The following is a 25,250-nucleotide window of genomic DNA, read 5'->3' on the forward strand; positions in this document are numbered from 1 at the left end:
CTGTTTTGTTATGTTTTTATACATATTCGAAAAGCTCTTTGATATGTTAGAATAAATTTCAATTTTTTATGCATCATGTTTTGAAACAAAGTTTCCATGTTTCGAAACATCAGTCTGCCATGTTTCTAAATATGTTTCAAAATGTATATTGATAAGGTTTCAAGTTTTGCTAAATCTATATGTTGTATTTCAAAACCTATTTGAAAACTAAGCTTATGTTTCGAAACCTATATAGTATGTTTCAAAATCTCTATCAATAGTATTTTTAAAATCCTTGTTTAACATGTTTTGAAACATGTTTCTGAAGTATGTTTTGAAACTTTATTTTCATGTTTCGAAACATTTGACTCTGTCAAAAGAATATCTGAAAATCTATTATGCTTTTGCTCTTTATTTCAAAACTTATTTTAAAAACTTATTTTTTAAATAACCCCATACCCTGATGTTCAAAATTTAGATATGTTTTAAGTGGAGAATAAAACCAAATCATTTTGTTTTTAAAGAGATGTTTTCCACTCATTTTGTCTTTTGGTGCATATCCAGTTATAAAGGTAGTATGTTTCGAAACATGTTATGTATGTTTCGAAACCTTTGTGTAATGTAAAAATGTGTTGTTTCGAAATTCGAAACCTACTTTATTATCTTATCTCTAACGGTTATAATTAGCCAAAAATCTATCTCTTTGATATATATATCAGTTCTTTGAAGACAAAAAACATCTCTCTCACAAGCATACACAAGTTTACACATCTACAAGAGATTTTTATCACAAGCACAAACAAACGAAGCTCTTCTAATGAACTCTCAAAGAAGATCCTTTCAATCATTCATTGGTGTGCATTGTGGTGTAAAAAGGAGAACCAAGCCGAAACCAAAGCTCTCATTCCTTCAAGCTCTCCTCACTCCATACCAATAGGTTTATAATAACTATTTGATAAGGTGTTTTAATTACATTTAAATTATTAGGTTGTAAAAGATAAGTGTTATTTATCTTGTTGTAAGGTTTGAGTTGAGCCCGTAAAAACTCATTGTATAATATTTTAGGGTGAATCGTGGTAAAACCCTTGGTGTCGTTGATCGCTAGTGAAAAGTGATTGTGGTTTGCAAATCCTTCACGTGGGTAAGTTTAAAGGTAGTGGAGTAGGCAAGTGTCGAACCGTTATAAATCGTGTGTGTATTTGATTTCTCATTCCTACTTGTTGTTATTCTTGTTCATGCTTTAAAAAAAAACAGAGAATTATTTTTGAAAATCTAAAGGAGTTTCAAAATTTGCAAATCAGTGAGTAAGGTTTCGAAACATACTTGTCAGTAAGTTTGATTTTGAAACATACTCATCTATATTTTGAAACATGCTTAACAGAAATGTCAGTTTCGAAACATAGTGTCCTGCAAGCCAAACTTTTTTAAGTTATCAAAAATTTACCTAAATCTCAATTCGCCCCTCTCTTGGGATATACTTGCCATTATATAGAACTAACAGTTACCAGCTGGGAGTCGCTCTTGGCGATCAATTGGGACGCTTCCATTTCCTTTGCTAAGTTTAACCCGATTATGGGAGTTTCATACTCCACTTGATTGTTGGTTGCCTTGAAGTTGAAATGAAGAGATTGTTCAAGTGTCAGCCCGTTGGGTCCTTCTAAAATGATCTTAGCCCCGCTTCCCTTAATGTTGGAGGCTCCGTCGACGAGCAATACCCAGGGGTTGGGTTCCGGGCTCGGATCAAGGGGAGAAAGCTCAACGCAAAAATCGAAAAGTACCTGGGACTTGATGTGTTTGCGGGGCTAGTACTGTATGCCGAATTCAAAGAGTTCGACTGACCATGCGATCATTTTTCCTGAAAGTTCTGGCTTTTGAAGCACCTTCCGGATCTGCTGATCAGTCTGGACCATGATCTGATGGATTTGGAACTATGGCCTGAGTTTTCGAGCCGCCATTACTAGTGCTAGTGCTAGCTTTTCAATCTTCTGGTAACGCAACTCGACTCCTTGAAAGGTTTTGCTAATGAAGTACACTAGCTGTTGCGACTTGCTTTCCTCCCTAACCAATACCACACTGAGGACATGGTTGGTGACGGAGAGGTAAAGTGAGAGTTCTTCCCCGGGCTCCGACCTTGAAAGAATGGGGGGGTGCTAAGAAGGTCTTCAGTTCTTGGAAAGCGACTTCACACTCTTCCGTACACTGGAATTCAACTGACTTTTTTAGGCATTGGAAGAATGGTTTTTCTCGATCTGCCGATTTTGGAAGAAAACAAGATAAAGTTGTTATCCGACCTATTAACTGTTGAACCTCCTTTATGCTGGCGGGGTTATGCATCGTGAGGATGGCCTCATATTTGTCGGGGTTGGCCTCAATTCCACAACTGGTTAACATGAAGCCCAAAAACTTGCCGGCTTGCACCTCGAAGGTGCATTTGTCAGGGTTAAGACTTATGTTGTGTTGCCGAAGTTGGTTGAAAATTTCGGTTAGGTCCGAGCAGTGGTCCTGTTTTTTTGAAGTCTTTGCCACCATGTCATCTACATAGACTTTTATATTCTAGCTGATCTGCTTGGCGAATACCTTGTTCATCAGCTGCTAATATGTTGCACCCGCATTTTTCAATCCGAATGGCATGACCCAATAACAGAAGTTGGCATTCTCTGTGATGAACGTCATTTTCTCTTCATCCTTGGGGTGCATCTAGATCTGATTATAACCGGAGTAAGCATCCATAAAGCTCAAGTACATGAATCCGGAGGCTGCATCTACAAGTCGATCGATGCTGGGTAGCGGATATGAATCCTTTGGATATGCCCTATTCAAGTCGATGAAGTTGACACACATTCTCCATTTTCCTGAGAATTTTTTACCATGACCACGTTGGCAAGCCACGTTGTGTAGGGGAATTCTCTAATGAACCCAGCTTTCAGTAGTTTTGCCATTTCTTCAGCGGTCGCGCGCTGTCTTTCTTCTCCCAATCTTTTTTTTCTCTGGGCGACGGGTCTAACCTTTGGATCCAATGCCAGCATGTGGCAGATGATGAGCGAATCTATCCCGGGCATGTCAGCGAGCATCCAAGAAAAGAAGTCGGCGTTCTTCCAGAATAGGCTGATGAGCCTCTCTCTTAATTCACTTGGCAATGTAGAACCAATACGGACGACTTATTCTAAGCGAGGACCCAGGTTTACAAGATGAAGTTCTTCTGTGGGCTAGGGATGCCTATCCAAGAGTTCGCTTCGTGGGTATCGACCGCATGCACATGGTGATGTGGGCCTTGGCTGTTGATGCCTACTGCTTGGCTATCGCTGTCGAGGGCTTCGTTTCTCTTGTCGCCCTTGTTGGGCTTGGGACTCCAGGCCTTGAGGCTATCGTGGTAGCACTGTCAGGCCTCCTTTTGGTCGGCGTGAACGACCCTGACCTTGGTATTTGAAATTGGGAACTCCATAGCTAGGTAAGGGGTGGATACTATTATGCCCAAGGTGTTGAGAGAGGGTCAGCCGAGGAGCTCATTGTATGTAGTCTGGCAATCCACGACAAGGTCCCAGATGGTGATTGTTTTGATAATAGGGGGTTCCAAATGAAGTTAGCAGATTGATGTAACCTCTACGCCTATCTGCTCTCTAGAAAAGCTAATTAGGTTCCCGTGGAATGGCCTCAGTTCCTTTTCGAGAATACCCATCTTTATTAAAGTTGGCAAGTATAACAGGTCGGCCGAGCTGTCTTGGTCCACAAGGACTTTCTTTACCAAAAAGCTTGCGATGATGACCAAGATTACCACGGGGTCATCGAGGTTCTGATCAATGCCTTCGAAGTCCTTGTCCGTGAAGTAGATCACAGGCCATTCTTCTCGATATTGTCTATCGACATTACCGTGCAGGGGTGTTATTCTTGCGTTGAGCTTGACTCTCCGCTCGCAAAACCTTCAGAAATGGTGTCAATGACCCCAACTTTTTTATTAGTTGGGGGTGGGCCGGTGTGAGTAGGGACATGGGAGGCTGGATGGTGGTAGGTGTCATTTGGCTCTTAGGCAGGGGCGCTTCTGATTCGCATCATGGTAAGGTGATGGGGTTGGCTTGAAAGGCTCTAGTGAGATTATGGAGTAGGTAAGTTTTACCGAGCCCCACGATGGGCGTCAGATGTTCCTTCCTACCATTGCGATCTCGTCTCCGACTACTCCCTTTGGTCAAGAAGAAACAAGTATGTTGTCGTGACGGGGAGTGGAGGGTTTGTTCATGAGAAAAGTTTGACAACCTGTGACTTGGAGGGAGGAGGAAAATTAGGGTTTATTTATTCTTCAATCAAACACCTTCCAAAAGGATAGGGTAGAAACTAGGTATTTGAGTCACTTCTGACCAAATGACCTTATTAATTAAAAGCACTTGACAGCGTGGAGAGTAGAAGGAAAGTAAGCCATAGGAAAGTACCTAGTTTTGTGGCATAGGCGGATCTACGTACACTCAAGGAAGCGCAACCCCCACCCCCAACTTCTTCCCCCCTAAGGTAGCAAAAATTGCATAACTTAATATTTGGGAAAAAAAATTCAAAATGCTATGATACTATAACCCCCAAAAAACAAAAATAATTGCCCCCACAAACTTAGGTTCTGGATCCACCACTGTTTTGTGGATCAAGGGGAAGGATGCATCAAACTAATAATTCACACTACAGGGAAAAATGGTATTGCCGGCGAAGTTTTCCCGGCGATTTTAGGAAGTGTCGGGAAAACGTTACCATTACCGGCGGTTTTAAAAATCGCCGGGAAAATGTTAGCATTACCGGAGGTTTTTAAAACCGTCGGTTATGGAGTCAACATGACCGGCGGTTTATAAAACCGCCGGTTATAGCATACACATCTCCGGCAGTTTTATAAAACCGCCGGTTATGTTTTCCCTTCACCGGCGGTTTTAAAACCGCCGGGGATAGCATCTATATAATCCCCGCGCGCGTCCTTAACCCCTTCGATTTCTTCCAAAATCCCCCCCTGCAAACCCTAATCGGTTCTCTCCTTCGATCATCCTCGTGCCTCGCTGCCTCCCTCGATCACCCTCGCTCGCCTCGCCTTCCCTCCCTCGCTCGCCTCGCCTCGCCCTCCCTCGCTCTCTCACTCGCCTCGCCTCGCCTCGCCCTCCCTCGCCTCATCAAACATATCACGTCGTGTCCAACTCAAAGAACACACAATGAGTGGACTTAAGAGCCATGACAATCATGTTTTGATGCAACATTTGCTTCCATTGGCAATTAGGAGGGTGTTCAAGAGAAAGTATGTCAGTAAAACTTTGATTGAATTATGCAATTACTTTAAACAGTTGTGTTCTAAAAACATTACAGTAGACGAGTGTAACCAATTGAGGTCACGCATTATATTGGTGCTTTGTCACCTCGAGAAAATATTTCTACCGAGCTTCTTCAATATAATGGAGCATTTAGTTGTTCACCTGCCTGACGAAGTCCAAATTGCGGGACCGGTAATGTTTCAGTGGATGTATCCAGTCGAGAGGTATATTAAGCCATGATTTTTTTAATTTGTGAATTTGTTTGTTCGTTTTTAAGTAAATATTGTGAATTTACTTGATAATGTAACTTATCATGTAGGTTCTTATTAACATTGAAAAAGTATGTAAGGACTAGAAGTCATCCAGAAGGATCTATTGCTGAAGGTTACTTGGCAGAAGAGTGTTTGACTTTTTGTGCAAGGTATTTGGATGATGTGGAAACAAAGTTTAATAGGCCGGTTCGAAATTATGAGGGTGCACATGGTCAACCTATCCCAAAAAAAGGGAAATTAGTCACATTGGATGAGATTTCATTGCAACAAGCCCATCGTTATGTGCTAGCAAATTGTAGTACAATTTCATCTTATCGAGAGTAAGATTATTATAACTTAATCTGGTTAATCAATTTTATTTCATAATAAAAAAAAATGTGTACTTTAATTTCATAATTCTTATCATTTGCATACAATGCAGGACACACTTACAATCCATTAGATTGGAAAGAAGATGTGCTAGCAATCGTGAAATTACACAAAAACACCATGAAAACTTCCCATCATGGTTTCAAAAACATGTAAGTCTTAACATGCTACCACCACACCCTAAACATCCATATCTACTCATTTTAGAATTTGCATATATTTATTTGCATAATGAATTATAAACATGTTACAAAACAGGTTTATGAATTGCAAGTAAGTGGTCACAATGTACCCAATGAAGTGAAAACATTAGCTGTTGGGCCTCACTCGTGGGCATGGAAGTATTCTGGGTACATCGTAAATGGATTCAAATTCCACACGAGGCGTCGAGAAAGGAGAAGAATGACTCAAAACAGTGGAGTATTACTAAATGCAAATACTGAAAGTTATGCTAGTTCAAAAGATAAACGTCCTATCAGTGGTGATGTTACCTTTTATGGAGTCCTAACAGATGTTGTTGAGATACGATACTCTAACGAATTCAAATTTGTTTTGTTTAAGTGTGATTGGGTTGACAATAACAGAGGGATGAAGGTTGATAGTTTGAATTTCATAACTGTAAATTTTAATTGTTTAATGTATCAAGAGAATAAACCAACAGACGAACCTTTTATACTTGCAACTCAAGCATCACAAGTGTGGTATGTGGCTGATCCTCTTGATGAAGAATGGTACATTGTCATGAAGATGACACCTAGAGATTTGTATAACATGGGTAAAAGAAATGTGGTAGGGAGTTGTGACGAGGAAGATGCTTTAATTAGTAATCATGTTGAAATCAACAATGATCAGTCCTTACATGCAGAGTTAGGAGAATCTGATGAAGACTACTCTTCTGGAGAATCTGATGAGGATGGTATGCTAGTCGATATATCAGATGATGACGACAATTCCATTCCTTATACTGCACACAGTGATGATAATGATTTCTAATATTGAAGTGGCATGTATATGTCTTCCTTACATAATATTTAATGATGTGGTATGTATATATGTTTATGTTTTTAGCTTTTTATGTTTTGATTTGTTATTTTTGTTTAACCTAAATTGATATGCTAACAGATTGTTTTTTACATTCAAATCAATAATAGGCAATTACACTGATGGCACCTAAGAGGCAGACTCGTTGGCCATTTGGATCCATGTCACGTAGTACAGATTCACACCACGATGATTCACAATCAGTTCCATCCCATCATCCATACCCAAACCCAGTCCCGCCACATCTCCATCATCCTGAAGAGGACTTGATCCACTCACAATCCAACCCCCAAAACTCACATAGTCAGCAAGGTAAATACCAAAAATTATTATTCTTTCCTAATTCAATCTGAATTTATTGTGTTATTATGTTTTAGTAGGTACAAGCTCTATGTCATCTACTGCCAAGAAAGGAAGAGGAATATCAAGACAAATTTCAAAGTGGGGAAAGGAGAAGATTCATATTGAATTTGATGCTAAAGGACAACCAGTTGGGGAGATGGCAACTAAGTTGGAAACCCAACTAGGTGTGATGGTAAGGAGTATTGCTCCCCTTACATTTACTGATTGGAGATCACCGGGGATGGAACCATATAAGGAGCGCATCTGGCAAGAGGTCTTGGTAAGTAAATAACATCTCTGATTCTTAGTTATCTGACTCTAAACTTTTATACTCTAATAAGGATATCATTGCAGGATAACACTGATGTACCCACAACATGGAAATCAATTTGCTTGCAACATGCTTCCAAGAAGTGGAGAGAATACAAAGCCACATTGAAGAGGCATTATGATTGCCATGAGACAGATGCGGCTCGTCTGTCAAAAATACCGCCTGGGGTGGACCCAGAACAGTGGAAGATTCTTGTGGAGTATTGGGGATGTGAGCAAACACAGGTATGTATGATTTATGTATGGGTAGATATATCAGATGGATTATCTATGCTTAGTTCTAATATCATATTACAAGTAGGAACGTAGTGTGACAAATCGTGCCAATCGAGATAAGCAAAAGATGGGTCACACTAGCGGTAGGCGATCACATCCTCAGGTTAGACACCAGGTAAGAATAGAATGGATATTAGTTATATATATTTATTGATAATTTAATTAGTAATGCCTAAACTTTAAATATTTAATATATTTCATATCTTATATATGTTTTTAGATGACTATTGAAAGTGGAGATGAGCCAGATAGAATCAAGCTTTTTAAAAAGACACACACCAAAAAGAGCGGAGAGATAGTAGATTCTACATCTTCATATATAATAGTATGTATTTCTAAAATTTGAAAGTTGTAGATATATTTTGTTTCTTTTACTTGTCGACTTATGTAACTAACTTGTGAAATGTTTTTTGAGGAACAAATGGATGAAAGGTTGTCACAAATACCCACAGATGAACAAACTCCAGATTCGCTAGAGGATGTCTTTACTCAAATACTAGGCAAAGATGGGCATGGCAGGGTAAGGATGGGAGGACTTGGAACATGCCCAACTAAGGTTAGACAAAGACAACAATATCAAGTGCCTCAAGAGTAGTATGATCAAATGCGTGCGCAAATTACTACCGAGCTAGAAGAAAAATTTCAAGTTCAAATCCAAAGTCAAGTTCAAATGCAAGTTCGTGCAATACTTGAGGCAATGGGACATATACCACCAGCTCCAGACAATATACCACAACCGAGACAGGTATGTCGTTCATTAGTGCATTTGATTTAAAATTACATGTTTACTATATATATTAACTAAACTATTTTGAAATATAGCCATCCTCATATGCTAGTGCTTCTGCTACACATGCAAGCACACCATCACCCGAAGCTGAATGCGCTGGATTATCAATACCAGAATATGATCATCATTTAGAGGTAATTCGCTATCAAATAGATTAGATGCTTGAAATTTGTGGACCTACCAATGTGTGGGAAGAACTTTCATGATTGTCGCACTTTAATCATGCTTTGATAATATGTGCTTGTGGAAATTTGGGAATTTTGATTTGCTTATTTGGCAATTGATTGTGACCTTTATGAATCATGATCCGCAATTCAACGGTAAGATCGACGATGAAAGAAATCCTTTTTAACCCTCTCTGGTCTGTTTGTTTTTAACTTCGGATGCTTGGATTGGATTTCGCTTTCGTTTTGGTTTGGATGGAGGGGTTGAAGAACAAGGAGGCTTAAAGAGGCTTTAGGACACAAATTTCTAGCTCTTTTTCCTCAAATTCTTTGAAATGCTCTTTTGGAGTCCCACCTTTTGATGTCTCATCTTTTGCAGCTTCTCCCTCAAAAAACATGCTCTTTATTATTGGACCAGGCATGAGCCTCTCCCTCCCTCGCTTCAGTCAATCCCTTTGAATTATGCGGCTTCATTATGTTTGAACACTCTTTTAGTTTTCTGCATTTTATCTCAAAACACTTATTAGTTTTAGACTTATTTTAGAGAAGCAAAATTAATTGTTTTTACTAGTTGGTTTTAAGAATAACTAATAGCTGTTAGTTTTAAGCAAAATTAATTGTTTTGTGGTTCTAAAAACAAACAAACAAACGTAACAAAACAAAACAAAAACGAAAAGGAAAAGCACCGTAACAAACCAAGTTCAAAATATTCATTTATTTTGTTGTTTATAAACAAGAAAGAAAAAACAGGAGATTTAAAAAGAACATGTTTTAATTCTGACTGTTATTGCATGCTTGGCCTAAGAGAGAGAAAAAATGGCTTGGCATCCATCTCCTGGAAATATGTCTTTGGTCTAACTCTATAAAGAAATATGTCCATGATCACCACTTGTGACAGTTGTAATGTAAGAATGTGCAATTGGCAGTACTCTATAAAGAAAGTTTCTTTAAGATTAATCAAATTCAGCAAATTTATACACCAAAATGCCACCCCTCTTCACAAAAGAGCTACAAAATTTATCAACAATTCCTTTTTATGACAGCATAGATGGTTAAAACTTATAGATTAATCACTAGGCAATTCCAGCAACTAAGTGATGGCAATTCCAGCCATTAGGGCTTTTACCTTCAAACATGTAAAGCTCACACGCCAAATAAAACCAGAAGCATGACTAATGATTGTGGTACAAAGTGCAACTACTAGATATCAATTAATGGAAGAAATACTTACTATCAGAAAGAAAAATTATATTCAAATAACGGAAGAAGAGAAATAATGTTGTTGTGTTAAAACTTAGTTGCGGATGCACTTTCTATGTCTTTTACCTTCATTTCCTTCCGGATATCATTTGCAAGAGCACTATTATCTCCACGTAAAACCTACAACAACAAAAAAATTGAACAGGTAAGTAGAACTCCATGGATTAAAGATTTGAACCAGCTCATCCATGATGCACACGATGAATATGATGACAGGGCTCCAGTTTTATGTTACATGCTAGATTAGGAAGTGGAAGTTTAGTATCTACGTTAAGAAATGGTTTTATGTCTTGCTTTGTTATCATTCTCATGGATACTCATGATATTATATACTAAGTAATTTTTATTATTTTGTATGATATAACAGATTAGTGAATTTGTTCACTTGATGAATGGACGAATACCTCGCCATATTGTTGCTGAGGCAATCATTGTATCCATTGATCCGACCAAATCTGTAGGGGGAGTAGAGCTAGGTAATGAATTTGTTGAAATTAGTATTCAAAAAGTGCTGAAACCTTTATATCCATTGCCTCGACAATTTTCTGGGATGCATGTCTTGAGGGATGCTAATAACAGTAAAACTACAATACCATGGAGGGTCTCAGATGTAAGTGTTTTTGTATATAGTTATGCAATTTTGAACATGTTTTATGTAATTTCATAGTTAATGCACATACTTATAGATCTATTGTTTTTCAATGCAGATCGAAAAAATATAATATGCAATTTTGGTTGGAGCAGTATGGTGGTGTAGTCAAGGGTTATTTGAGGTCACTCGGACATGTTTTAGTTTAAGGGTTGATTTGTATGTACAAAAATGGTATTGTGTAATGAGATGTGACAAGATTGATCTTTTAAAATTGTAATGGTATTTAAATAGATTTATTATACAATTGTTATACTAGTTGTGTGTAATGGGTGAATTTTTTAAAATTGTTGGTGATTTTTTGTTATACAGGATTGCATTTGATTAATGTTATACAGGCACACAGGTTGTAAAAAAATTTTTTTTAGTATTGTTGGTGCGTTTTTGTTTTTCGCCGTGAATACCTTTGCCGGCGGTTTAAAAACCGCCGATAATGATATTATTACCGACGGTTTTGAACCGTCGGCAAATTTTTTTTAAATAGCCGGCTTTTGCCGGCGGTTTTAAACCGCCGGTAATTATGTTTTACCGACGGTTTTGAACCGCCGGCAAAGTTTTTTAAATAGCCGGTAAAGAAAAAACTTTGTCGGCAAATTTTAGTAACTGTCGGGAATTCTTATTTTTACCGGCGGTTTGAAGAAACCGTCGGTAATTTTTTTTTCCCGGCGGTTCAAAACCGCCGGTAATATTTTCCGACGGACGTATTTCCGACAGATGAAATTACCGCCGGTAAAAATTTTACCGGCGGTTTTTTTACTTTTTCCGGCAATTTTTTAACCGCCGAAAAAAATCAAACCTCTTGTACTGTCAGTTAACTCATTAGAGATTTTTGTTTTTAAACTTCATTCAAGAACTGGTCAAACAAATTGTGAAACTTATTGTGGATTTTTAGTTGTGGAATAAGGATTTTGATGGTGCCAATATTGGGATTGGATTACACTTGATGGTTGACTACTACTGCCTAGCTTGTTGGCTTTGGCACATAGATGACTGAATTTCCTTTTCTTTCTACTTGCAGGCTATATATAGAGGGGCCATGAAAGGAAAGCTGATAGTGACTTGCCCCTTGCCACCAGAGCGAATACCAAAGTTCCAATTGTTGTATAAAGATGTGTGAGACCAGTACCTTTGGTCTGTGCAGCAAATTGTGTGGATCAGGAGCATATATGTGTGGAAACCCGTATTGCAAGGGTACAACCGAAGTAACATTTCTTGGAAAACATATCAGGGATCAAGAGCTGAAATGAAAATCAACTGGTTAGAGCTCATCAAACATGACGGTCTTTATTTAATAGCTCATCGCTTTCAGGAATAGATTGCACAATGGAATTGGATGTGGTTGATGAGTTGATTCTACTCCAAAGTCCAAAGAGAAAAGCGAAGACTACTTGTATTTAAGCCACTGTAGAACGATAAATATGATATATGCTTACTGCTACAGTTATATTTAAGTCGATTCTATTCTGTTCCACCTTTCAGATCACTCGGGAACTTTGAATGAAAAATCTCGATGCCATCTTATGAGTCTAATGGGCATCCTTTGACAACAGATTGTTGTCTCTGACAACTCGAGCGTTGCAGAAGTCATCAACAGAGTCACCTCTTTGAAATACAGCAGCAGCTCCCATGCCCGAGCCTGCAGCAATGCATGCAAGTAGATGTAGCCATAAGCTAACCACCTCAATGAACTAGCATTCTGACGAGGACCAAGAGCAGGCTACAACATACCTATGCACATAGAAATCACACCATATCGACAGCCCTTGCCACGACGTTTCATCTCGTTCAACAGGGTTGCAACACAGCGGGCGCCTGAAGGAAAAAAGGCAAGCATTTATCAATTTACAAAGGATCATTTAGTACATGGTCATATACATACTCAGTTCGTGCAATTTTTTAGTTTTTCAGTCCACCAGCTTTGTGAAACAAATTGTTGTGGTAATTACCTGTAGCGCCCAAAGGATGCCCAAGAGCTATTGCACCTCCATTGACATTTACTTTTTCAGTGTCAAGCGCCAGCTTCTTGCAGCAATAAACAAACTGGGATGCAAATGCCTGCACAAAAGAACATGAGAATCTCACTCTGCAAGTTGTCCTAGTGCTTGGGGAGTTAGGGTTTTCATGATCCATCACCTCGTTTATTTCAAACAGGTCAATGTCATTGAGCTCAAGGCCAGCAGATTTCACTGCAGCTGGAATCGCTACGGCCGGGCCGATGCCCATGACGGCAGGATCCACCCCAGCAACGGCAAAACACCTGCATGCCAACATAATTGCACTTCAAACTGGCAGGGAACACACTTAAACATATTACTTACATTTAATTGTCGTCTTGATCAAGAAATTAGAACTTAAAATTGGTAATTACTTCATATTATGGACCTCTCAAATAATCTGAACTTGACAGTCTCGGAAATCCATGATCATATAAACTAAGAATTTTCATAAACCCAACAGGAAAGAAGCCAAAATTAAAGTTCTCTGGTGCAATTTGCGGATGGTCTGTTATGAAGGGCATGTTAGAAAAGATATGGTTAAATAGGTAACTAAATCCGATGATGGAAGATCCCAAAGAGGTCTTGATATATGTAAAGATAAATTTTTTCTCAAACTAAAGCCCAGAAAGCATATGGAGCCATGAGTTGTGTTAGCATGTTGTTCTTACTTTGTAGTCAAACCAGTCGGTAGAAAAGAAGATCAGTATGCTATGAGGTTGCCCACTCTTTTCCTCTCTGCTTCCATTTTCACACTCGTCAGTTACCAAACTAAGTAAATAAGTTAGCAAACTGCTGAACACATACGTCCAAATGGAACAAAATTGATAATAAGCTCACACGGTATTGTATAAAGTCAGTGATATTGGAATGTTGGAGTTTTGCACATTTGGAACAAAACTCCAAGGGTAATAATGTACCTAAGCACACCAAGAATTGGAAGTCCCTTCTGCATGGCGACACTTCTCTTCATGAGTAGGACTGCTCCGGCACCATCACTCACCTGGCTGGCGTTCCCTAGAAAATAAAGCAGCAGTAAATTCAGGTAAAGTTGCCGATTTTACAGCATCCAAAGAATTCCTGGAATTCAAAGTAAATCATTTCAGAAGCCCACAACTAAGTAATCCATCCTTCTTGAACGCAGGCATCAACTTTTCCAGATCTGCTATATTTGTGTTTGGTCGAATTCCCTCATCCACGGAAATGGTAACAGGCTTCTCCTTCCCAGTTTTAGGATCGACAATCTTTGAAAATTATTCATCAGTTAGAAATGTGAAGGCAAGAGATTTTATTAACAGAAGTGAATTCAACAGTAATCACCTTTGTAGAAACTGGAACAATTTCATCTTTGAATTTTCCAGATGCGGTTGCTGCAGCGGCGCGCTTGTGGGATTCAACCTATTGATATTAATCCAAAAGACACAGCATTTTTTACTCCATAACTCTGTTCTACAATATAAATTCACACACACAGATCTCAAGGACTCACAGCAGCCTGGTCTTGCTGTTGCTCTTGCCTCGTAACACCATGGTATTCTGCAACATTTTCGGAAGTAATTCCCATGGGAAGACGACAATCTCGGGCTTGACGAAAGCTCTGCGCCTGTTAATACCATTAATAATAAATCTTAGAAACCACGCAACAACAAATAGTATAAATCAAAAGCGTTAATCCCAGTATGTGCATCAATGGCCATATCCTTGAAAGCCACTCAAATATGAAAACTTTATGAACAGACCACACACGTACGCGTGGGTTAACTTTGTGAGGCCTGCTAATCTGGTCTACTGTCATAAATTCCACTCCAGCAGCAATACCTGCATTGAGGACAGATGTTAAAATGAAAGGCAGTGGATCCATTCGGAGTGGGTATAGTTTCAAGATTCACCCTTCCCTATATCATAAAGTCCTGCGTTTATGGAGACAGCAACATCATCAGCAACTGCTTGGTGGCCAGATAAGCATTGCCTATTGACTGTTCTGATGGGTACAGTTTCTGTGTGAAACATTAGGAAAATGCTATTGGTACACCCATTTTGTACACCTTGGGCTACAAAATGGGGTATTATGACAAAAAACTCCTCATGAGGCGCATAGAGGCGCGTGAGGCTCATGGAGAGGCGCAGGGTATTTTGGTCATAATATCCCTTGTGTAGCCCAAGATGTACAAAAATGATGTACATGTAGCATGATCCGAAACATTATCATACACTCAGAGAGGGAAAAAAGGGGAAAGTGCTATAGCGAACACTGATTTACTTTATCATCAAACGCAAACGTTGTTAAATACGCTCCGTAGGGTTCAAATTTGTTTTCTCTATCACTGCCTATAGTGCACAAGGATCAAATAAGAACCTAGAAATACGGATCCGATAAGTGCATATAACCATGAAATGGCTCTTTTATCTGATTCTTTTTTATCTTTTCAATGAGCCTTAAGAAAACGCAAAGCTTAAATGAAATAAAATAAGGTAAAGAAAAATGAAGAGTTCATCTTTTAGCTCAACTCAATCCTAGCATATGAATTCTCATTCCCTATCCACTGCCAACCAATTTCGAGCCAAACTTCTTATATGCATCTAACTAACCTTCAGAACAGAAGATCATCCGGAAAGGTATCCTTGAAACCACCACGTTTTGCTTTGCAAATCAAGTGTCCTTGGACTTGAGCAAAGATGACACTAAGGCCGCTCTCGGGGGACCCATCGGGGTCCGGGAGGCTTCCATCTCGAAGACTCTTCGGGGGAGACAAATACTTTGAAGATGCTTTTGGGACTTAAAAAAAAAATTTAGGGCATCCCACAACAGCACCAAATGATCGCTTTGCAGATGGCGTGGTTACTACAACCCACCATTCAATTTGGTAGTGTACTTTTCAAAATGGAACAAGTGTGGAAAGGTTCCTAGTGTTTGTTGGGTGTAATAGAATTTTCTAGTGGTGAGGTCTTATGAGGAAGCATCAAGTGGTGTAACTCTATCATGTATCCAATCCCCATTATAGATACTTTGAAATAATTGTTTGTAGGAGAGTGAGATTTTATTTTTAAACTTTGTTAGAGAGTTGAATTAGTAAGTTATAGACAAAGAATCAATTAAATTATTCTACTTAGCTCCAGAAGCAAATTGGTTATAATACCTTAATGTTTTGTCTGGAATGAGTGAATTTTGCCAATTTGGATTCATTTTTAATGAATTATACATAGAATTCATTTTTAAACATTTAGTTGTTATACTTTTAATAACACTTGTGTATTAATCTATTATATTTTTATATTAACATAATATAAAAATATAATATATTATTATAAAAATATAACTAAAATTATTATAATTGAGTGTCCAAATAACATTTTTCGAACACTTTTGCATTTTTTTCCCCTCATTTTGCTCTAAGCAACAATTCTAATTGTTTGAGAATTGGGGCCTCAACCTCAGCCCCAATATATATAAATACTAAACGGTTGGTTAGTGTCTCAAATGTGAAAAAAAAAGTTTAAAGTTTTTAAAGGAACATTTATTAGTGGCATCTATAATGCACGAAAATGTTTCAAAGCACCGTTAATTTGGCGATTTTGAAACGTTTCCACTTTTAAAATATTAAAAAAAATATTTGTAAATTGTTTCTATAATTTTAAAAATATTTCAAGTCTTTTGTAATATTAAAAAAATAAAAACATTAAAAATTTCGTCCTTAATCAAGTTAGAGTCAAAAATTTTCTTATAATATCCCAAAATTTGAAAATAAATAATAATTATTCAAACCAGTGTTTGAGAACATTATTGAATATTTGAGAATTTAAGAGGAGGTATTTATTTATGTGGTTTGAGGAAAATAAGGAATTAAAGTTAATTAATTAAATTATTTGGTTGATAATTATTAATTAATGTATTTGTGGTAATTATTGAATATGTGTGGGTTAAAAGGAAATATTAATTTATTTGGGTATTTGGTGAATTAAGAAAAATATTTAATTATGTAATTTTGAGGAAATAGGAAATTTAGGTTTAATTAATTTAATTGGGAGTATTTATGAAATAGGAGAATAAATTAAATTGGTGGAATTTTGGAAATGTCCGAGTGTAAGTGAAATAAGAAGGAAATAGAAAATCGGGCGTATGTGCTATTAAAGGAAATTAGGGGTACTAAAACGTGATTTGCGGAAGTGATTGCAAATCACTTTAAATATAATTGAGTGCATTTATATGTTAAAGGAGCAGCTGTAGCAGGGTGGTCGGGCGCAAGGAGTGCCAGCGAGGAGACGCGGGTTCGAGATCTAGCCAGCTTGGGGGAATTTTGGCTGATTTTCAGCCAAAACCTTGCCCAAAACGGCATCGTTTTGGGCAAGGCAGTGGGTGTGCCAGCACTGCCACGCGGCAACCGCTGGTGGCCTTTCTCTTTTGGCTTTTTAAAGCCCGATTTTAGCAGCATTCGGCCAAGGAGGCAGGGAGCAGAGAAAGAAAAATAGAGAAGAAAAAGGCACATAAAGAGGGAATTTTGGGAGAAATTAAGCGTTTAATCAAGGTTTAATTGGGTTTTAATTAGCCAGGTACTTAGAGAAATGTGTGTTAATTAATCTGTACAGTTGAAATTTAATTTTGGGTCCAATTTTATTAATTTTAAGAGTTATTCTATTTTGCAGCGTGTATTAATTTGGTGGTGTTCAAGCGTGAAAATGCTGTAAATAGCTAAATTCAAGCAAGTTCTCCTCTACCCTTGTGATCTCTTTCCATTGGGGGAACCCCTCGTCTTCCCTCAATTCATTTCGGTTTCGCGTATTAATTATATAAATTAATGATTTTATTGTCGTAATTTAATTTAAAATAAATATGAGATTTATTGAGATTTTATTTGCGGTGCGCCTATGTGAGATTATAGACGGTCAAATTATTTATATTACATGGTTAGATTTAATTAATGTAAGTCATAATTTTATTAATTGCTAGGAAACGTTTTACTTCGCAGCGGGAGTGCAAGAAAAGTAAGAAACGGTCGTGTAAAGGCAAGCTCCTAACCCTCTCCTCGTGTTCTTTAATTCCCGTGAGAAACTTCGTAGTTTCTCGTATTTTATCATTTCCCTTACTCTAATTCGGTGCCTAGCCTTATTTGTTGAATTATTATTCATTTGTTTTAATCTAAATAAATCCGAGACTTCTAGAGTTTTATTCGTTGAGTGCGTACGGGGGTTTGTATCGCCCCCACTCCTTTTGGGAATGATGCTGAACCAATCTGGGAACTAGGTTCCTAGACGTGCGGGTCTATTTACGATTTTATCGGGTTTATTTACAGTTTTTCTCGGATATATTTATGGTTCGGTGAGAGCTATCGAGGAGTAGGGCAGGGGTCTGTTGTTGGTGACGTTGGGTTAGACTATTGTACGGCCCTGAAGTGAATCGTCGGGTGGACACTCATAGTCACTGGCCGTTGATCGGTGCCGGGCACTGCTAACTAGCTCTACCAGTATGTGATTTACTGCACATTTAGATTTATTATATTACTATTCATGATTTGATATGCACATGGGTGCGGGTTGCATGTTGGGGTATTCATTTATTGAGTATGCTTGGACACGGACATTCTAGTTTGGTTAGGTTGCATCTGGCACGAGCATATGCATCGTGTGTGGTTTACTATGTGGGCGGAGCATAGCTTGATGCCTGGATGTATGGGCACCGGTGTATCACGTTGATGCTCACTACGCCATTGCATTATTATGTGCATTACATGATTACCGGTAGTTATTAGTTCTCGGACGGGAGTACTGTTCCAAGGGAGCCTATGGCTTGGGTGTCAGGAGTACCGACAAGGACGAGTGAAGGAAGTACCGACCTGGGATGGCGCACACAGATTTGCTGGAGGTATTTGATACCGTCCAGGGCAGCGACAGATTGGTATGAGACTTGGGTGTCGTGTGTCTTGTGTGGGCCCTAATGACCGGTATGTGCTTTTATTATGCTATACTATTGTGTTGTAGTGTCTCATGGCTTGTGTGTACATGGGGGTTTATTCTGGGGAGAGTTTTCTGGATATGTTCAACCTTCAGCCTTTCTTTCCTTATGCTTGCTGAGTCTCTCGACTCACTTTGCTTTCCATCATTCCAGGTAGTGGCAGCGTGGGCCATCGCAAGGAGTCATCTTCTAGCGGTAGAGTCGGTATGGTGTACAAGCAATCTCGCCAATCCTTATCAACTCTGATGTTTGAGTAGGGTTTACTCTATTATTTTGTACTGTACCAGATCTTTTCTCGAGTCTCGTATATGTCGGCACAGGAGTCTATGTTTATTTATTTATCATGTGACCGCTGGGCTAGCGGGGTACCTGTAGTGCATGCATGTGTTTAGCTTCACTTCCGTTATTCTAACTTTTGTGTATGTATGCCAGGGTAGTTTTGGTCTTGTGTTTCATTCTTTTTCTCTTCCGTAGGTGCTCCCGTTCGGGTAGTCCGAGTGATTGTAGATATCCGGGGTGCTTACATTTCTCGTCTCTAAGTCAAAATTTTTAAAAATTTTAAATATTAAAAATTATATTTACAAAAATGTTTTGGATTGTTTATTTTTATATTGAAAAATTATTTCTTATATATTTTTATATTAAACATAATATTTATAAAAATTCTCTAATATTTTTTTATTTATGCATTTTCTTCACGTTTTTATTTCTTACTTTTTTAAAAAAAATTATTATTTTCTCATTTTAATTTGACATTGTATCCATTTTCTTTTTCATTTTCGTGAAACTTAAGGTGTCGTTGAATAATAATTGTTTAAATTTTAATTTGTTATACAAAATTTTATATAAAAACAGTTTTAGTACAATAATAAAATCATTTTTAAAGTTAGTTAAAAGTTAGTTATTGATCTTATCTTTGATTTAAAATTCTTAAAAATTTCATTTCTAATCTATTCTAATTCAATTTAGGGTTGATCAGCACTGATTGAACACTTCAGTTAACAACGAAATATATACCCATGAGTTGTTAATGCCTTTCAATTATAATTATGTTCTAATTATGTTCTCAATTATATATTTTTGTTTGGTTGATTCATGTGAATTAACTAAACTCGAATTTTCCACTACTAATATTAGAATTGACGTAGAGTGTTGTGATAATTGAAATAAACACATATTTTTTTAATTTATAAAATGAAAGTTAAAATTATCTAAAATATTCTCAAAATCGTTTTAATTGGTGAAGATTCAAGAAGAATGAAGAAAAGTTGGTAAAATTGTAATTGAAATGAAGTTGGAAAAAGAGAAAGTGTAAGGAATGGACCTTATTATATTTATAATTTCAGCTTAGCCCTTCTCCTAATCGAGAATATTTCAATCTTTTGGGTCATATTAGGATCATAGCACTTTAAAAGTCCTAACAATTGTCTCATTGTTTTATTAGGTAGTATTTCTTAACTAATATATAAATCAAAAAAATAAGATAAAAAATATTTTAAATTTTTATTATTTTTAATATATTTGTTAAATTTATCTAGTGATTATTAAAAAAAAGTTACATAACTTCTTATTTTAATTTTTTCAGATGTATTTATCTCCCTCCCCTTCATTATAAGTATATATTGGTCCTTATAGATAAGAAAAAATGATGGTTGAATCCTTTAATGCATTTTAAAAAATTTAACAAATAGTTTGATAAAAAATTTTAAATACTTTTCAATCTTATATTGATCATTTTATATATTAGTTGAAAAAATATTCTAATATTATTTTGATATAATCTTATCTAATTTATTTTAACAAATACTATATGAGGTAAAGAAATAAACAAATGAATTGTAATGGATGAGGAAAAGGAATAAACAAATGGATTGCCAATTATTGGGGAGTCTAAGAAGAATTGTAAGTTCATTGCATTGATCAATCCAGTTGCTTGGATAGTATTGAGGTTTCATTAACAATATAGACATTGGTAGGGTCAACTCAAAATAATTTGGTAGATTATCAAGGCATGTATTAACATCTATTTTACGTTTTCAGAATTATAGAAGTCCCAAAATATTTTCAGAATTATAAAAAATGACTTAAAAATGTTTTATTTTTTTAATGTTTCAAAAACAAAAAGATCTCAAAAATACTTCCCTAAGCCTTATTTGAGCTTTTGAAACTTTTTTGTTTCCTATTTAGGTTAGTTGTTACATATTTTTTTACTTTTTCTCTGGTTTTCGCTCTCAATTTACCAATTAATGCCATCTTTCTCCACTTAAGAGTAGATATTTTATGTTTAATTAATTTATATTAATAAAATTTAACATAAGATTAATGGTGCATTGTGGTTTTTTTTTTTTGGGCATGTAAATTTAAGTTTTGTCTAAAAAATAATGTTAAAAACATTTTCAATCAGAAATAAAAATAAAATATCTTAAATTTTAAAGAAATTTAATAAAGCATAATGATGAAAAAATGAAGCATCTATGTCACGTGCCTAACATTGAAGCATTGAACAATTGTTTCTGCAGCCTGACATCCCAGCTGGCAACCAGATCACTTCGTTCGTCGCGGTCTTGGACAGCATCTTCGAGGATGCTGTTTGTTATATTTTTTATTATATTATAAATAAATTATTTTTTATTTTAAAAATTATATTTATTTTTGTAGCATCTCGCATCGAGCGATAGGAAGAATCAGAATAACTTATTCTGATGAATCTAAACAAACTTTTCAGGAGATCACCCATTCTCTCCTATACATCTCTTTCTCTTCCATTCCTGCTCTCTTTCGACAGTTTCGTTCTTTTTCTTCATATTCTTCTCTTCTTCTTCCATTAAGTGTGGTAGATTCAAGCTCTCAAAGTATAAAGATTTGGAGCTCTTGGAGTGCTTCTTTTTCTCTTTGATTTTTTTATCAAAAATGCAAACATCTATCTTCATCTCTCCCATCCTTTGAAGCAAGTTATATCCTTATGATTTGTCTAAGTTTTGGTTTTCTATACCTTTAATAGTGTTTTTGAGAGTTTGAGTTAGATGAGTAATTTTTCATGTTTTCCTAAAATTTGTAGGTCTCCTTCAATGGCTTCATTGAGTCTTGTATTTGGTCTCTGTGAAGCTTGTTTTCCCCATCTTTTCTTCAAGGAATGACAACTTAGTGGTTAAGGGTTTAGCCATGGGTGATCTTGGGTGATTTGTGTCTATTTCATGCATTTCAGGTTACGTTGAGTCGACTTGTTGTGGGTTAAGTCAACTCGATTGAGCCCAGTTCTTATGGTCACTTTTGCCTGTTCTCAGCCAAGTCGACTCATCCAGGAAGTCAAGTCGACTTGGCCTAAGTTAACTTAGTTTATGGCATGTCGACTTAAATTCCCCTCAAGTTAACTTGGCGGAGCTCTTGACAACACTATGCATGCTGCATTCTTTTGGCCATAACTTTTAATGTAGAAGTCCAAATTGAGATTCATTTTTTTTTTATAACTCTAACTCAACAAGCTTTGATTTGATATATTATGGAAAAAATTTGGATAACATTTAACCTTATTAGTGTCTTGTCAACATGTCTTGAATATTGTAATGGCATGTTAAATTCCTGAACAAGGCATAAATAGATGTGAATGAAGTCATATGTACGATTATGATGTGATGTGGTCTAAAATCTTAGTGGGTGAGTGTAGGCATGTTATTATGAAGTTGTGAAGATGCTTGAATGTGTATGCATATATATATATATATATATATTACCTTAACACACCTATTATTTTGTTTGGAAGAAAGTAAATGGATATCACCAAGGCATACTGTTGTTGTCAAAATACAACAATTAAAATTTATGATGTGGGGTCCACTCAAGTTTGGTGTCGAGTGAAGTTGGATTGTCGTAAGAGATGTCGCCTTAAGGGAAATTGCCGCTTGGATGCTCGCCACAGGGCTTTGCCACTAGCCTCGCAACTAGCTCCGCCATAAGCTTCCGCCACAAGGCTCCGCCACAAGGCTCCGCCACAAGCTTCCGCCACAAGATTCGCCACTAGTTCTGCCACAAGGCTTCGCCACAAGCTTCCGCCACAAGGTTCGCCACTAGTTCTGCCACAAGGTTTCGCCACAAGCTTCCGCCACAAGCTCTGCCACGAGGCTTCGCCACAAGCTTCCGCCACAAGCTTGCCACAAGGCTCCGCCACAAGCTTCGCCACAAGATTCTCCACAAGGCTCCGCCACAAGGTTTGCCACAAGGCTCCGCCACAAGCTTCGCCACAAGGTTCGCCCCTAGCTCTGCCACAAGGCTTCGCCACAAGCTTCCGCCACGAGGTTTGCCACAAGGCTCCACCACAAGCTTCACCACAAGGTTCGCCCCTAGCTCTGCCATAAGGCTTCGACCCTATTAATGCTGAAAAAATGGGTTAGAAGGCTCGCGGGAATCTTCCCCGCGAAGACCCTCCGATGCCAAAGTCAGTCCCAAACTCTAATGAAATTGCTTACCAAAAAGAGAATCGTCAAAGTGTGTTCAAGATGTCTGGATTTTACCAAAGTCGGAAGTCCCCTTCATTGTCTTCTAGCTGGATATTTATAGGGCGCGATTTTCAAGGGTGGTTGGTATCGACACGTGGCACTTGCCGAGTGGGGCTCTTGGCTTTTCGGGAGACGCACACCGCCGCAAGCTTGGGGCTTGCGACTATGTAGGAGGTTGGGCTCGCGGCACACTTGGATTTATGCCGCGAGCTTAAGCGGTCGGGCTCGCGGCATGATACACTATGCCGCGAGCCCGCGTTCTTTGCTCAACTTGCTCAATTTCTTGCCCCCAATTTCTTTGGCCCAACACATACCATGAAAAAAAAAAAAAAAAAAAACCGATTAGTTCACAAATAAAGAAATGTTAAAAAAAAGGTTGGTGTGTCTGCAAAGAAAGAAGAAAGAAATGGGGATATTCCACAAAGGCAGTGTGTCAAGGCCCGCTTCCAGATATTCCCATTAGCATAGGACATCTGAAAGAAGGTCCTTTCAAAATGAAATACAAAAACCAATAAAACCCAAAAGCTTCATATTATAAATGGGCTCACTCCTAGGAGTAATGATCATTCATACAAAGTTTCTCAAGGCTTTAAAAGCCATACACTTTTCAAAAATAAACAAAGAGTGCCATTAACATACAAAAATGATTGACCTTCGACACCGGCCCTCCATACAAATCCCAAAATCTTTAGGTCGAGAGAGATTTCTGTACACATCTAAAATCAACTTCAAGCCCTACTAGACTTCCCTTCTGCTATAGATTTTCCCTTACCTAAAATGACAACAAGCAAACAAGTAAGCCACAAGGCTCAGAAAGCATAAATATAGCAAAGGGAATAAGATCGATGGATCCCCGAAGGCATGTGTAAGATAAGAGTCAATGGAAGACTTCTACTCAACATTTAAAAATAAATCTTTTGATCATGCCTTCCTTATTAATAATACCTCAAAAATTGGTTTTTCTTCACTTAACAACAATGCACACATTTAATTCATAGAGTGATATTCGCATAATGGCATAACACTCTTTTTCGATACATGACTCATAGCAAGAAGCCATCAACCCATGCTCATGCAATATTATATAATGATAGAAATATATGCGCCACTCTGGCCCTTTAGGCCTCCACAACCATGAGACTATGTGAATACATATATATCAAAACTCATCAGCTACCTATAGTGGCAAGGGTATTACTTACCGGGCTTATGGCCATCTCACCCACGTCAAGCGCTCAATGGGATATCTCGTCTCACACTTGCGGAACTTAGCTGTCTCGCCAAAATAATAATAAGAGGCACAAAGATAATAATAGCAATGCATCACACAAAAGAAGAGATTTCTGTAGATATGCCAACCAAAAACATTACTTAACAACTTCCCTAAACATGATTGTTATGGTTAATATAGATTTAGGAAAGCTTTAAATGACTCAAACCATATCCAAAGTATATGATATTATATATCAAATCGAAGTCCTTAAATTCTAATTTATGACACTTTAAACAGATCGCAATTCTGAATTCTACATCAAAAGTTATGGTCGAAATAACGAATCATACACAGTGTAGTCAAGTCGCGACCGAATCGACTTGCCTGAAATCGAGTCGACTTAGGCCGAGTCAACTTGACCTCCTGGACGAGTCAACTTGGAAAAAAAAAAAAGAAAAATAGGCCCAAAAAAACCAGGTTCGACTGAGTTGACTTAACCCACCAACAAGTCGACTCAGTGCAACCCAAAATACACAAAATGAATACAAAACACTCAAAACCACCCATGGCTAATCCCCTAACCCCCAAGTTGCCATTCCATGAATGAAAGATGGGGAAGAACAAGCCCCATAGAGACCAAAAACAAGACTTCATGACCTCTTAAAGGAAACCCATATTTTTAGAAAAAGTTGGAAACAACCCACTCAACTCAAGCTTTAAAAACACCACTTGGAGATTTGAAAATATCAACTTAGTTACACATGAGGACATAATATTGAATTAAAAGATAGAAAAAGAGAAGATAGATGCTTGCCTTTAGATGGAGAGACCAAGAAGATGGTGAAGACCCCCAACTTCAAG

The 25,250-nt window shown here is 37.5% G+C and overlaps 1 protein-coding gene across 1 annotated transcript; it reads right to left on the minus strand.

The window, feature by feature from the left end:
* Nucleotides 1–12,017: 12,017 nt before the first annotated feature.
* Nucleotides 12,018–23,033, minus strand: LOC127786773 (3-ketoacyl CoA thiolase 1, peroxisomal-like). Its single transcript, XM_052314422.1, has 12 exons — nucleotides 22,761–23,033; nucleotides 22,580–22,676; nucleotides 14,626–14,733; nucleotides 14,487–14,554; nucleotides 14,226–14,339; nucleotides 14,057–14,134; nucleotides 13,851–13,980; nucleotides 13,657–13,753; nucleotides 12,876–12,999; nucleotides 12,689–12,797; nucleotides 12,471–12,554; nucleotides 12,018–12,378 (listed from the first exon to the last, which is right to left on the minus strand). The coding sequence occupies exons 1-12, from the start codon at nucleotides 23,031–23,033 to the stop codon at nucleotides 12,269–12,271; spliced, it is 1,392 nt and encodes a 463-aa protein (XP_052170382.1). The 3' UTR covers nucleotides 12,018–12,268.
* Between the last annotated feature and the right edge of the window lie 2,217 nt (nucleotides 23,034–25,250).

The sequence above is a fragment of the Diospyros lotus genome, chromosome 12 (assembly GCF_014633365.1).
Source record: "Diospyros lotus cultivar Yz01 chromosome 12, ASM1463336v1, whole genome shotgun sequence".
NCBI classification, from domain to species: domain Eukaryota; kingdom Viridiplantae; phylum Streptophyta; class Magnoliopsida; order Ericales; family Ebenaceae; genus Diospyros; species Diospyros lotus.